This window comes from Puma concolor, chromosome B3, assembly GCF_028749965.1.
Source record: "Puma concolor isolate L17-30 chromosome B3, mPumCon1.1.hap2, whole genome shotgun sequence".
Lineage (NCBI taxonomy): Eukaryota > Metazoa > Chordata > Mammalia > Carnivora > Felidae > Puma > Puma concolor.
The window spans coordinates 102,083,783-102,099,604 of record NC_141672.1 but is presented as its reverse complement, the minus strand read 5'-3'; the positions used below and the strand labels follow the sequence as shown (position 1 = coordinate 102,099,604).

General features: G+C 45.7%; 1 protein-coding gene across 4 annotated transcripts in view; it reads right to left on the bottom strand.

The window, feature by feature from the left end:
• Nucleotides 1-15,822, bottom strand: part of CGNL1 (cingulin like 1) — a 157,630-nt gene that overhangs the window by 23,352 nt on the left and 118,456 nt on the right. For all 4 annotated transcript variants that reach the window (XM_086710782.1, XM_086710783.1, XM_086710785.1 and 1 more), the window contains exons 9-12: nucleotides 7,958-8,164; nucleotides 6,616-6,720; nucleotides 1,401-1,553; nucleotides 330-500 (exon numbers count right to left, since the gene is read on the bottom strand). In XM_086710782.1, the coding sequence (XP_086566908.1) occupies nucleotides 330-500; nucleotides 1,401-1,553; nucleotides 6,616-6,720; nucleotides 7,958-8,164 (636 nt within the window). The remainder of the gene's footprint in view (nucleotides 1-329; nucleotides 501-1,400; nucleotides 1,554-6,615; nucleotides 6,721-7,957; nucleotides 8,165-15,822) is intronic.

The following is a 15,822-nucleotide window of genomic DNA, read 5'->3' as shown; positions in this document are numbered from 1 at the left end:
CTATGATTAAATTAAAACATTAATACAGAGGAATCATTTGGGCACAGCTAGGTACACCACTCGTGCTCCACAAATAGCAGCTAAACAGTTGAGGCAGAAAATCTTGAATTAATCAAGAAGATGGCCACATTCAAGTTATGTCAGAGGCCCTAGGACTTTGTGTCTTAGAATGCCATTTGCCCCATGTATCCTAAGGGTTAACACTGAAGAATCAAGCACAAATGCCGTCTTAAGATCTACCCCAAGTCTCTCCTAGAAAGGTTTAAAAGCAGTCTCTGAGGATAGTTTGACTAAGGGGTAAACCAGGAACTGATCCAGCCAGGCATTACCTCATCCTGCAGTTTCATGGCAGTCAGACGTGACTTTTCAGCCTCTAGGGTTTTCTCCTTCAACTGCCTTTGCATTTCTGCAAGCTCCCTGCGATTTTTCTCCTTATACTCATCCAGCTGGTTCTGGAGCTCCAGGGTTGATATGCGGGACACCTCGACAATGTCAGCCATCTGGAAGGGGTGACATGGATGTGAGCCTACCCTGTGATGCCCCATGTGGGGCCAGGGAGCGAGGTCTGGGTCCCATCTAAACACAGAACACACATCTCCTCTTCTTTCTTTGACAACCTCCCCCAAAGACTGTGCAGAGAACCTTGTCATGGGCTGTCCAGGCTCAGTCACCTCTAACTTGGAGGCAGCATGGAGGGGTGAACAAGCACACCCTTTGCAGCTCGATATATACACCTTGGTCATGTCTTTGCTTTGCCACGTACCAGCTACATAACTGGGACATGTACTTAAACCTCTCTGGGCCTCGGTGGCATCCTCGTCCTCGTTGGAAATACCAGAATCACAGTATCTATCCTACAGGGTTGCTGTCAGAATTAAAACAATACATATAGAATTCTAGTTACAAAATAGCTAGTAAAGTGACTGGTACATAGCAGGTTATCAGAAAACGACAGGCACTCCTGTTGGCTCCTAGAATGTGGGGAAGCCAGTCAGCTTTGTGCCCTTCTCCTTCTGGGTACTCTGGGGCAGAGATGAGCTGAGAAGACAAGTAGCAACTACTGGCGTTTGGAACTGTCTTTCACGCTCCTGGACAAAACAGATGGACGCAGACACAGAGATTGTGATTCAGGTAACACCTGTGAAGTCTGCACTTACATGCCAGGCTCCTTTGGGTAATTGTGGAGAGGAGCTGGGCCCAGATTCCAGAGGGTATTTTCTAGACCAGTTTCCCTTTAACTGGGATTCTCAACAAGGCCAAAGAGCTGCTTCAGTGAATCTGGGAATCTGACACATTTGTGCTTAGACTAAGTACAGGTTTCCTTAGCTCCCACCAGGCCCTCCAAGGGCGCTGGGTCCCAATGGTGTTCTGCCCACACCTCTCCCTCCCCTACCCCTCACCTCCTTCTGCAGTTTCTCAATGGTCTTATCCAGGTGCCATCGCTCATTCTCCATCTCATTCTTTAGTCTCCTTAACTGCTCCTTCTGCTCTGTCTCATCTTTAAGCTTCTCAGACAACTGCTTCTGCTCCTGGGTGGCCCGATTCAGATTTCTCTGCAGACAGCAAGCAAAGTATAGGGCTGTCACCTACCTACCAGGTCAGCCAAAGGGACAGGTGGCAGAGGGAATTCTGCAGCCACACTACAAAGTAATCAGACCTGCTACATCAGTGATAAGGAAAAGGAATAAAGCCATCAGAAGACACAAGGACATTGTTGGTTCTGAAATTTGGGAACCCAAATGTGAAGTTGACTTAGCCAAAAACACACATGAGAATGAAGGGGCAGACAAAGGATTTATTATAGAAATATAGAAAATGGTCAAGGCTGCTGGGGGTAGCAACTAAGGACAGTGTCTGAAAACACGGCATTTTCAAGTTCATGCTTGAAAACTGAGGTAAAGATATACATCAAACAAACCTAAAACAATGTGGCAATTTACATCCTGTGCTATACAGCATTATACTTCATGTTCTAGAATCTGCTCTGCTAATGACTCTTACAGTTAAAATAGCTAAAAATCAATCTATGAGGAAAGAGAACATTGTCCCATAGGTCAAGAGTTCATGTGGGTAGAGGAAGTTATAGTCAACAGAATCGTGGGTTGGACTCATACACAGAAGAAAAGGGAATGTGGCAATCCACAGGTGGGTAAACTTGATGAGCAGAAGGTGTTCAACAGAAAAGGCAGTACTTAGAAAAGTGCAGTGTAATTCAGTGATTCAGCACCAAATCCTGGTACGTACCATAAAATGAAACTATCCTGAGGGCGCTATTTGCCCTGGGATCCCCCCTGAAGCTCTCACCTCACCCAGTCGCATAGCCTGACATTCTTTTTGTAAGAACATGCAATTCTAAAACAAAACCCTAAAATATCTTAGAAAGATGGCTGAATGTTAAGGCCATTAGTGCAACGATAACAAGAAGGCGCACAGCTCGGAAGGGAACAGCATGACCCAGATGTGGGCTGGATCATCTGGAAAATGTTATCGGGTCCTGAGGGCTGAATGTGGGTTAATATAGGTACTGCTTAGGACCTGTGTCTTATGTCCATGTAGACGCTGTGTAAGGATAATGGTTTATATTCATACAGTGCTTAACAGTTTACAAGCTTCTGTCACATGCACCAATTCAGGCATCTTGAAAACACTCCCAAATCGTTTTGGGCACTCCTGGTTTGCAGAGTATAGCCAACCATGCAGCTGGCCAACCCTGTGACCTGGGGCCAAAAAGCCACCCATGGAGGCCTTCTGGCCCCTCCACTCTGTCAGGTTAACTGCACTCCGAGAACCAACCAACACAACTGGGCTGCTAAGGTTAATTGCTGTGGTAAACCAAGGTCAACAAAAGCTGTTGGGAGAAAAGAAGGTGGTAAAAGGAAGGTAATCAGAAGTTCAGTGTGGGGGCAATTAGCAGGAATGTGTCCCACCACAGTCCAGCTGGGCACATACCAGAAAGAGGGTCACCTCCTGGGATTTGTGTCTGTGGTTGATTTAGTAGTATTAGGGGCAAAGGGGAGCACACAGGGTAAGGCAAGCGAGGTAGGGTTCCATGTGTGGGAGAAAACTGTCAATAATGTAAATTCCTGAAAAACAAGCAATACAGAGTGACATCAATGGCTTTCTGTGGGATCCAACTCAATGCATGCCTCTACAGACCCCCCAGCCTCTCTTTTCCAACTCCTGGATCCCAATCCTGGAGGCTCCAGGCCAGCAGACAAGCCAGCCCTGACTCCATCCAACCTCCATATGGTGTATGCATTTCTGCTTCACCCTTGGCTCTGGCAGGGCTCCCTGCCTGGCCCTGATCTCCTGTGCCACTGAAGACACCAGACTCACCCACTCTGGGCCTGGGGCCTGGCCAAAATCCTGCACTCCCCACCCCAACACACACACATCTGCTTGGAAGAACAGTTTTGCCCAACTATTTAAAAAATATTTCTTGTAGATTGCTCCATTGCAAGGTAGTGAGATCTGTCAAGGCAAGCAATAGGTTTTCTGTCTGGGTATGTCTCATAGTCCAGATTCACAATCAGGCATAAGATAAAAACACAGTGGTCGAAAATTAATACCTATCCCCAAAAGTTGTCTAAAGACGTCTTGTATCAGAATCACCAAGTAAGGACAGAGTATTCTTTGCCTTAAATGCGGATTCTAGCCCCTTGGGATGGAATCACAGTTTTTCTTAGACTGGGACCCACAAATTTAGATTTAGAAGTTACCCAGATAATTCTAACATACTTTAAAGTTTAGAACAATGTTCTGCCTCCTCATTTCTTCAAGAAATGTATTCCAATACATCATTGCTGAGAAAACCTGTTCAGAATCCACATGAAAAGAAGCTAACTTCCCAATATGCAGTCAGAGGAGTAAAATGCTGTTGCTACAGTGACTGTATTTCCAAGACCAGCAATGCAAGCCCATTAACTAATACAGGGACCAAAATTGGGAACAAAATGATCAGTGAGGGGAATCCAAAGCACCAAGTTAGTGAATATATAGTAACACCCTTGAGCTTGAAAACCACTCTCTGTCAATGGACACAGAGCCTTTTCCTAATATGACTAAGACCCCTATTTGTCCATATTAACAATAAGCAAGTGCAAGTGAGCTTATGGGCTTACATGAATGACAGGCTTAATCAGACGGAAGCTGGGGTGACAGCCCCTGAGTTACAGCTGACCTGAGTGAATCCTAGTACAAGCGCGTTCCTCTCTGCCCCTGAGGAGGGGGAAGCTGTATTCGGAAAGAAAAGCTGCAATTAAGCGTTTGCAAATCTGAACTCTTGAAAACACTTCTCGGGAGTGTTTTCAGGATGCCCAAGTTACTGCATGTGAGAGCAGCTTATAAACTGTAAGCACTATACAGATATAAACTATTGTCCTCACACAGCCTCCGTGGGGACACAAGACTGAGGAGGCCCTAAGCGGTATCTTGCCACACAGTAACTGGGGACTGGAGTGGCAGAAGCATTGGGGCTTTTCCCCTCTGTCATCTTGATGCACACAAGTCCAACAGAGTGGGAGGTGAAGGCATACGGAATCCATACCATGACCCCCCCCCCACCCCCGAAGGAGAGAACTGTGGCTTCTCCAGAAAAGGGCTCTTTACTTCTCCACCTGCAGAAGCCATTTCTCAAGGGAAACCTAGACATCGCTGCCGAATGCAGCTCACGTAGATTTGCACAACAGCACATCCTACCCCAAGCGGGAGGGGCCGAGCCGACAAACTGTGGCATCTTACGACCCACTGCCACCTTCTGACTCTTAATAAATCAGACCTAAGTTCACACAGTCTTCAGCTACTATGTGAAGAAATACACTTCTCAATCATGAAGATGCCACGGATTGCTAAAAGCACAAAGCCTTCGAAATAAAAAATGCTGTGTGTGTGGGGGGGGAACCCAGTTACTCTTTCCTCTTCCTTGAAGGGTAAGTTCCCTTTCTGTTGCCAACTTAGGGAAGAGAGGCGTGCACAAAGTCACAGAACCACAGGAGCTGGATGTCTGGTTCCTGGTTTTAGAGAAAACAAAGTGATGGCGCACTTTGCTTCTGAGACCAGCTGAGATAAGGAAGGTGAGACTGTTGGGCCTTTCTGAGCATTTGCCAGGTGGCGCACCGGCCGCGCCTGCCATTTCCAGTTCCCACCGTCCCAACGCCGCTGGGGAAACAGGCCTGAACAAAAGCAACACGTCAGGGAGAATTTCCAAGGCAAGGCCAGAGATCTGGAGGTTGGGGTGGGTGGGGATTACAAGAAGATCTTTAGGCCCCGAGGCTATCATCTGCTCTCTCTGCGAATTAACCCTGAGCTGCAGATTCACAGCTGTGAAACTTAATGGTTTGACCCAAAGATGAGAAAGACAGGAGCCTGTAACAGCTGCACCCAGCATTCAGGGTGGATACGACAGGACACGAAGGTGCAGATTTTTGACCCTGTAGAGAAAATATGCTTTTTCTCTCTTCCCGTCCCCAACCAGCTCACAGATTCGCACCCTGTGCTTCGGGGTCAGGTGTGTAGTCAGCACAGGCCTTTAACAGCAGCACGGTGAATCTGTATTGCATGCAAAATTAACCTAACAAGGGTTTGTAACAAAGATCTCAACTGAAAGAAACAAGGCCACGGTGAGGAGAGTCAGACACCAGACTCAGAAGAAAAGAGGGCTTTACTGTTTGCAAAAACACAGTCTCTGTGCAAGGCTGGAGAGAAGGCACAGACCACTGATCTGGGGGTGACGGCTGACCTCAGTGAATCCTAGTTACAGCAGGTTCCTCTCTGCCCCCTGAGAGGGGGAGCTGTATATGGAAAGGAAAGCTGCAATGAGGCATCAGGCAGATTTATAAATCTGAACCCTGACTGGTTTGTCACTTTTCATATGCCCCTTCCCCACCTACCCTCGTTGACAAGTGGGTCCCAATGGAAAACGTTAACAATCTCCTTTTTGACAAACTGCTCAAAATCACTGGCTTTTGAATCCTCAGAAACTGCCTGAGGAACCCTTGGTGCCGGTTCGTTAAAACCCGAGAGCAGGTAAAGGACGTATCTGGTTCACACTGAGGTCGCTGTGCAAAGTCATTTTAGAACTTTAGTGCAGGCTTTGGTTCTTTGTTTGTTTTTTTTTAGAATGTACTTCCACCTATCTTTCTAACCTTCAAATGGGAAAACCTAATTTTCTAAGAATCTACTGATTTTGAATACAGATAGCTATCTCGTTTCAAAAAAGCGGACTTCCTCCTGCTCCTTTTAATAGTCATCCTGAAGGACTGTACTCTATGGAGTCTATTTGCCCAAAGGAGAAAGGAAATTGACTTCTGCCAGAGAGCTGACTCCACACTGCCTTGGGGACCAATCCCGCCGGCCTTCTCACACAATTCATATTTTATCTGTGGAAAGCTGTCAAGTTCTTTAATGTTTATACCGAGGTTTCTCAACCTCAGCCAGATAATTCGTTGTTGTGGGGGTCGTCCTCTGCTTTGCAAGGATGTTAGGTAGCATCCCTGGCCTCTACCCACTCGAGGCTGTCGGAGAGTGGAGGGGACCAATGGCAGTCTGTACAGGCCTCTTCAATTTTGCTTCTCAGGCTTCCTGTATGAGGAATAAAGACAACAGCTCTGTGTTTACCTGAGCATCTTCCAGCTCATTCTCCAGGGTCCTTCTGGCTGATGTGGATTCTCTTTCTTCCTTTCTTGCATGCACAAGGGCCTCCTCTAATTGTTGGGCTTCTCTCTACGATGAAACAGGGTCAGTGTGCATTTAGATGTGTGCTATGCCTATAAAGTTGACTCAGTGGCATGGAAGGAACACAAGAGACATCTGAAGACACAGCTAGCAGTGGCTGTGGTCACAATGTGCCAGCCACAGGCCCGCGGTAGCTCATGACAGTTATGTTTGTTTTGTTTTGTTTTTTAATATTTATTTATTTTTGAGAGAGAGAAAAGAGGCACATCCTGAGCAGGGGGGGAGCAGAGACAGGAGACACAGAATCTGAAGGAGGACCCAAGCTCTGAACTGTCAGCACAGGGCCCGACGCGGGGCTTGAACCCACAAATGGTGAGATCATGACCCAAGCTGAAGTTGGTTGCTTAACTGACTGAGCCACCCAGCTGCCCCACAACAGTTATTTCTTAGATGTGTGTAACCATCTGTGGTTACCTGCTTAGCCAGATGTGAATATCCGAATCATTTGACTGAAAATACAAATATCAGGCCTCACCCTTGGAGCTTCAGAAACAGCAGGTATTGAATGGACGCAGGCACACAGAGTTTTGGAAAAGGCTTCCAGCTGATTCTGACAAATGACCATTTTGGAAGCTCCTGTTGGAATACATCTCCCTTTACATTTCTTTTGTCCTCTCTTTTACTTTTTTTAAGTTCATTTATTTAGAGCTCGAACTCACCAACCGCGAGATCATGACCTGAGCCGAAACCAGGAGTCAGATGCTTAACTGACTGAGCCACCCAGGTGCCCCTGTCCTCTCTTTTATTTTCAGTGCCAGCTCTCACTGCCATTGGTAACATGTCTCTTGGCAAGAGCCTCCCGCTTCTAGATATCTGGCAAACCAGACTGTTGGTTTGTTAAAAACTGTGCAACTTCAAAATCCATCAACTAAGTGTTCAAAAAGAAAACATAGTCATGAGTGACCGGGTCCAATGGTGGTATTAGGATGGCCTTTCAGACATTTAAAATCCTCTGTTCAGTGTCAAAAGGTTGAGTGTGCCTGATGTCTGGGTGAGTGGGGACCCTGACTTCATCAGCCCTGACCTTCGGCGAAGCCCGTCTCCCATGTTCACCACCCACAGGGAACAAGAAAAGTAGCTTGCAGAGAGGACTTATTCACGACTGCCTCCACCTTTCCTACTGAATTATGCTAATAAATCCCCTTGCACTTCCGAAACCACTGACACAGGAGAAAAGAAGTTTCCGCAGCTGCCAAACCCGGGCTTGGGGCCCAGCGAGCCTTACCTCGCACTTCTTGAGCATTTCCTTTGCTTTGGCCTCGTCGCATTTCATGTCAGCAATCTGCCTCTGAAGCCGAGCGACACTCTGCTCCAGCTCTTCGATGCTTCTGCGCAGCTTCTCATTCTCCTCCTGCAGTGCCTTCACATGCATTTCAGCCCCCAGCTGGCTCTGCTCTGAAGTGTTGCTCCGACTGGCTAGGACCTCAACATTCTGTTAAAAACATGTAGCAAGTGAACATGGGACCCACTGTCAAGGGCAGTCCCCAGCTTGGAGCAGGGAGGACATTTATTAAAAACCCTCTATGTGCCAGGCACCGTGCTAAGCCGGGGAACGACACGCTATAGCCTGGAGGCCAAATCCAGCATGCCACCTGTTATTAAACATAAAGTGTTATTGGAGCACCGCCACGCCCACTGGTGAGCACACAGTCTATGGCAGCTTTCAGGTTACAACAGCAGAGTGAGTGGCAGATGCCTGAAGGAAAGGCCTCTGATGCTGCAAACCTACGATATTTACCACCTAGCTCTTCACAGAAAAATGTTGTCAACCCTTGCCTGTATTAAGTCTTTGACATGGGATTTCAAGCTTTTAACAGCTCTAGGAGGTGGGTATTATTATCACTATTTTACAGACAAAGAAACTGAGACTTGGGTAGATAAGGAACTTGTCCAAGTTCACTTAGGAGGAAGTGCATTCGGGCAGACTGAATCCAGAACCTGTTCTTGTAACCACTGCCTTCTGCTGAGTTTATGGCCCTGACCTCTCACCACGTGCAGGGCCCCTTAACAGGAGTTCTGGATGAAGGATGCTTTCTGTTTATAGATTTTTTTTTAATGTCCAATACAAAATGGAAATTAAAATTCACTTAAATTATGATACAGCTCCTGGTGCAAGCTCTAGGCACGATCTTCTGAAAATGAGCTCGTGCTGCACAAAATTCATAACAGAAAGGCATGGTGACAATTACAGCGTGGTTACTGTTAGTTCCAGATGTTGCATGGGCTTTTTCTTTTTTGGCTCAGCAACACAAAGTGATGATAAGTGGCCTTGTCCAGAATTCCACTTCTCCCAGAAGATCTCTTGCCTTCCATCTCTCCACTACTACAAAGACGCCAATGTCAGCAAATCTAGTGCTCACAACACAGCGCTGCAGATGCCTGCAAGGAATGGAAGGCCCAGGGAGGGCAAGCTGTGGCTTCGAAGGCTATGTCATGGCCCACTTGGGAGAACTATCTGCCAGAATTGCTTGCTTACTTGCGTAGCCTTACAGAAATATCTTTAAATCTTGTAACAGTACAATAAGCTGTATTAGCCTGCACTGAACCAATTACAGCATTTCAGAAACCAAAGCATCTTTTCACAACCCAAAAGTTTAATTCCATACATCTTGGAAAGGCCATCACAGCCAAGCTACTGAGTCAGAACATGGTTAGCTTGCAATGCTAAGGAGAAAAGTAAAGTGCCCAACAGCTGGGACTTCTCAGGACTACGTGGGTATCCTCTCCTACTGAAACCAGCAAGATGAACAAGGAGAAATAAAGTGTGGTTGAAAGCCTGAGGAAGGAACCAAAGAATCCAATAACTGGCCAGATGGGGAAGGAGAAAGAAAAGTCTAGACTGCTCATTCCTGCCCTAACTTTCCCAATAAACATGAGACTACAAAGAGACAGTTATCAGGACAGTGTGGCACTGGCATAAGGATACATATACAATGCAATAGAATTGAGACCCCCAAAATAAACCCAACATTTACAGTTAACTGATTTTCAATGAGGGCACCAAGAAAATTCAATGGGCAAAGAACAGTCTTCAACAAAGGGTACTGGGACAAATGGGTACTCACATGCAAAGAGATGATTTCACACCCGTTCCTTACATAATTCACACCTATTCCTGACATAGTACACACAAAAGAACTCAAAATGGATCACAGACCTAAATGTAAGATTTCAAAAACAAAATTCTTAAAAGAAAACAGGAGTAATAAATATTTGTCACCTTGGTTAGGCAGAGTTTTAGATGCAACATGAAAAGCACAAGTAACAACAACAACAAAACTAGGTAAACTGGACTTCATCTAAACTAAACACTTTGGTGTTGCCAATGATACCATCAAGAAGGTGAAAAGACAACCCACAGAATGAAAGAACATAGTTATAAAGCATGTATCTGATAATGGACCCATATCTAGAATATATAAAAAATTCTTGGGGCGCCTGGGTGGCGCAGTCGGTTAAGCGTCCGACTTCAGCCAGGTCACGATCTCGCGGTCTGTGAGTTCGAGCCCCGCATCAGGCTCTGGGCTGATGGCTCGGAGCCTGGAGCCTGTTTCCGATTCTGTGTCTCCCTCTCTCTCTGCCCCTCCCCCGTTCATGCTCTGTCTCTCTCTGTCCCAAAAATAAATAAAAAACGTTGAAAAAAAAAATTAAAAAAAAAAAAAATTCTTCAGCTCAATAATAACAAGATACATAACCCAATTTAAAAATAGGCAAAGGATCTGAGTGGACCTCCTTCCAAAGAAGGTCTACAAAAGTCCTATAAGCACATAAAAAGATGCTCGACATCATTAGTTATCAGGGAAACGCAAATCAAAACCACAACGAGGTGCCACTTCACACTCACTAGAATGGCTATCATCAGAAAGACAGATGATAGCCACTGTTGGGGAGGCTGGAGAGAAACTGGAACCCTTATACATTGCTAGTGGGAATGTGAAATGGTACAGCCACTTTGGAAAACAGTTTCGGAGTTCCTTAAAATGGTGAACAGAGTTATACGACCCAGAGATTCCACCCTTAAGTTTATACCTAAGGGAAATGAAAACCTACGGCCACACAAAAACTTGCACAAAACCTCAGAGCAACATTATTCTTGATAGCCCAAGAGTGGAAACAACCTAGCTGTCCATCAACTGATGAATGGGCAAACAAAATGGGGTGTATCCATACCATGCACTGGCTCCAAAACGAATGACGTACTGAGCCATGCTACAACATGGATGAATATTGAACAACATTATGCTAAGTGAAAGCAGCCAGTCACAAAAGCCCACATGCTGACATTTATACAACATGCCCACACTAGGCAAATCTATAGAGACAGAAAGTAGATCAGTGGTTGATTGGGGCTGAGGGTGATGAAAATGTTCCCTGAAATTGACAGTCGTGTTGGATGTACAACTCTAGGCACACACTAAAAACTACTGGATCGTGCACTTTAAACAGGTGAATCATATGTCATACAAATTATATCTCAACACAGCCAATTCAAAGAGGAACAAAAGACAAAGGCAACTTGGATGTGGAGTTGGGATGGAGAGGAGAGATGAGGGGTTTACCTCAGTGGTCTGAGGTCGGCCGAGGCACAAGTGAGAGGAAAGAGCAGGCTGGAGATACCTGCCTAAATCTGGTAAAGCAAAGAACGCACTCATGCAGTCAATGCTCCTTTGTTCACCCAGAAATCTCATCAAGAACAAGACCACTGACAACCAGATCTCGCTGAACCTGAATTCAGAACTAACTGGCGTCCTGACCTGCTAGATAAAGGACGCTTTGTTGTGGTGTGATGTTTAGGACTTGGTATTCTGTCTGCAAGCGGTGGAGGCACATCCTGAGTTCTGAGAACTTACTTGCAGGGAAGCCAGGCAAGTTAATCACTCGGTTTATGGCTGGCTGGCAGGGGTCTGCTCCAGTCCTAGCTTTCAGTAACACAAGCTGAGTGGGACTCCAGGGAGCCTGAATGGGTGGAGACACTTAGTCTTGTTTTGACTATCTGTAAAGTATGTTTTTCTCCTGTCTTCATAGTGTGGCAGACCATAGTATATTTACAAAAAAAATTTACCTTAAGCCTCTGTTGGTAAACCTTTCCGGAACCCATCCCTGTCCCTGCCCACACACACAGTCCCCTATGTTATATCAAGCCCATAGGACTCAAACTTCCTTTTCCTGAAACCATACCTAATTCCCTGCATATCCTTTTGTTCAAGGCAGGTCTTACATGCAAGTTCTTCTACACGACTTCCCAGTGAAGAAAATGAAATTGGTCTAGAGGACCTCCAAAAGCCCCCCTTCCAACTCTGAACTTTGATCTATGTGTCTTTTCCAAATGCTTAAGTTTGTATCTCAGGAATGTTGGCAAAGGCAGAACTCTACTGAGCCCAGAGCTGGTAAGGACCTATGCAGAGATCACTGGAGACAAAGTACTGCTGACCTCACTGAAGTTACTGGAACCATACTAGATAAAGGACCTTGTGTTGTGTTTTGATGTTTAGGTGATTCTTTGATCTTAAGTCCTGTATGTCATAACAAGATTAGAGAGACTACTGCATCATATATAAAAGTAAAGACCACACAGTTTCTAACGATTCCTTTAGCCACATCATTATCACCTATGTGATATCTATTTTAAAAGAATTGCATAAACTTGCTTTTTAATATTTTAACTACTATTCTATTCACGCAAGCAGGCATAAGTAGTCAACAGAAACAACACACACACTGCTGGGGGGCAGCTAGAAACTGGTATGAGCTCCTAGGGGGGCAATTTTGTAGTATCAGTCAAAATTATAAAGTACATTCCCCTGTGACCCTGCAACTTCTCTTCTAGCACTTTATCCTACAGGTGTGCAAAATGACAATACAAACAGGATTATTAATTGCAGCATTATATGAGCAAAAGATTGAAATGAACTAAGTACCAACTGATGGGGCACTTGTTAAATAAGTTCTATCAGTTCAGTGATAACCTGAGCAGCTGGAAAAATAAAGTAACAAGAAAGCAAGGAAAATGGAAGGGACAGAACAGTACACACAAGAGCAAAGTTTGTGTAAAAGGAAGGTAATGGGAGTTAAGTATGTAATTACCCGGCTACACAAGAAACTGGCAACACTGGCTGGCTGTGAGGAAGGGAGGCAGAGTTATGGAAAGGAGGAGAGGAACGTATTCCCTTGCAAACCTTCTTGTAAGTCTTGATTTCTGAACAGTGGAAATTTAGGAGAGATTACATGTTTTTAAATAAATACACATTTTCTTTGAAAAGACGATCAACGGCCACAGGCACTTGGAGGACAACCACCTCCCCAGACCAGTTCTCTCCTCCTCCGGCCTCTAGAAACCCTTCCACAGCACATTCACAGATACTTCTGGGCCATGGAAGACAGCAGAGCCTGGAGCCTGGGGAGCAGCTGTACAAACAGAGCACAGCGCCAACGAAATCTCCCACGCGGGCTCACATAGTTAAGAAATTCCTTTTCACCACATATAGGTGGGAGAGTGGAAAAGGCCCAGATGGCCCAGGACTTGCACTTATATGAGCATGTCTCCAAAATTTCCACCCAGCAACCTGTAGGAAGAGAAGTCCAATGTGGGCTGATGGGAGGTGGCCAAGGGGCTGCAAAGAACTCCCTTTCAAGGTTTGGGTTTTTCCATCAAAATTACCAATACAAAATTACAAGTACATTCGCATTCGACTCCACAATATTTTTCATCCTACTCCATGTTCTCATTTTATAAGACACTGAGCCCTTGGTGTTCTGGACGAGGCACCACTTCTCCCCTGCAGCCGTTCCAAGCGCTCTCCCCCTCACCCACCTGGCACATGCACACAGATCTCAACCCGAGCAACACAGACATAAATCATCTCAAGAATGGAATCCTCAGTTTTAACTCTAAAAATGTGTATCTAACAGTGTAGAGGAGGGAGCAGAGGGCTCTATGGTCAGTCAACCACATCAGACTCAAACCCAGGCTACGGCTGTTTGCAGCATCTTTCGCTGGGCCTGGCTTCGTAGGGCCTTCCTTTCCTCACTTGTAAAAGGTGGATGAAGTTACCTACTTACTACACTGTTGTAAATATCTGGACAAGAGTCCTCACTACTGACATGACTACCAAGCCAACAAAACCCACACATGTTTTCCAAAGGGTAGGGCTCGGCACAGTTCATCTGCTGTGGTTCTAAATCCCCACACGTGGTTTCAAACTGCAGCCTGCACATTTTTGCCAGCTAAATATCAACCCTACATTGCTCCAAAGAGAGAGTCAAGATCCTCTAACGGTCTTTCCAGGACAACTGCACTGCACAAATTAGATGACCTCCTTCTTATTAGTCCAAGGGCAAATCAGGTTTCTTGGTTGGCTAATTCATTAAAAATTTAGCCTCATTTCCCAACTGAGGATGGTCTGCTAAATTGATGGCAACTAAAAAAAAATTTCCAAAACAGACAAACAGCATGTTTCAATGTGTTAAATTGCTATATTTCCACTACTTCTAAAATAGTTGACTTTTAACCATATGCTCCAATTACTATTTAAAAGAAGAGGAGAGAATACACACCTGTATCACAAGGAAAAAAAAAGCGCAAAATCCCAGTCTTTGCCAGGTACCACCATTCACTGCAAATACTGACTTGCTTATCAGCTGGCACATTTTCATGACTTAACGTTCACATTTAGAAATGCTCACAGTGTCTCCTGGGGCCACAGGAAACTTTTATCCACAACAAGCACAAAATTCCCAAACGGTAGCAGAAAAAGCCACGCGTGAGTATTTTTTTGACCCAAAGCTGCTGATGCACTTTCCTTGCAGGAGCACAGACACCTCGGACGGACAGGTTTGCTCCTGTTGGGTAACAAGTAGCCTAGGACAAGGCCCTCCTGGCTTGCCCTAGTACAGACCCAACACATGGACATATCAGGCTTTACTAATTAACAAGGCCTCGGTCAGAGCCAGCTTTTGTTTCTTTTCTGTCTCCCTTTTTTGCTGAATGAGTGAAAACAGCTGAGGCGTGGAGGCCAGGAGTCCAGGGAATGGAATGTTGCTTTGTCGGTTCCACGTCACTGGCCACCCCCACCCTTGTGTTGAGGCTGCACGAGCTCAGCTGACCGGTACCCAAAGTGTCCCCTAGGTCAGGTCATCGGCTGGGAGGTTACCGCCTTTTCAACCATCACAGCTGTAGACGTCCACTTTCATTTCCACAGTGAGGACCTGGGTCACAAATAAAGAGTCCCTTTCTCACTGTGAATGTGTAGAGAACCAGGTCCCCTGCATGGGGTCCTCAGCGTCCCCCTCACCTGAACAACAGGAAACAGTTTAGGAAAAGAAACAGCATACAATGTAGTTGTAAGCCACTCACTTCATCTCTTTCCCTAGCTGGCTGGGAATTTCACTGGCCTAAAGCCTCCAAGCCAGGACTTCTCACACTGTGTTGAGCACAGGACTCACCTGGGGATCTTGTTCAATGCTCACCGTGGCTCAGGAAGCCTGGAGCAGGGCCCCAACTAACCATTTCTAACAAACTTCCAGTTGATGCCAGTGATGCTGGGCTGTGGGTCTGACTTTGAGGAGAGGCTGCCCGATCTCAGGGCCTTCCTGCAGAGGCTCACAACTCAAGCCCCAACTCTTCAAGTCCTCTGTGTTTCTTGATATGACTCCCAGTGCCTGGGATTGGGTGTCATGGGACTTGGACACTAGCACAGGCTTTGCAGCCAGCCCACACTGTGACCTATGCAAACCTCTGACCTCTCCGAGCTCCATTCACATCATTAAAGAAAGTGTAATAGCTCTAAGTAGGTCAGAAAATTAAAAAAAAAAAAAAAAAGCTAAGAGATAGTAGAGCTTGAAAAAGCTGACACCCTTGCACTAATGTAAAGTGATGGGGTTTCCCTTCCTCCTCTGACTCTGCCTACTTACCATTTTTGGTCACGGTGGGGTTGAGCCATGGAAAAACATCATTTTTTAAACCCCTTCTCTAAAAGCGACATCAGAACTTCCAAAACTTCTCTCACTCTATTTTCCAAATGCCAACACCGTTCTTCCCCAGCATATTTGCAGTTCAGAACTGAATCGGTCACGCAGATGGACTGCTCAGTA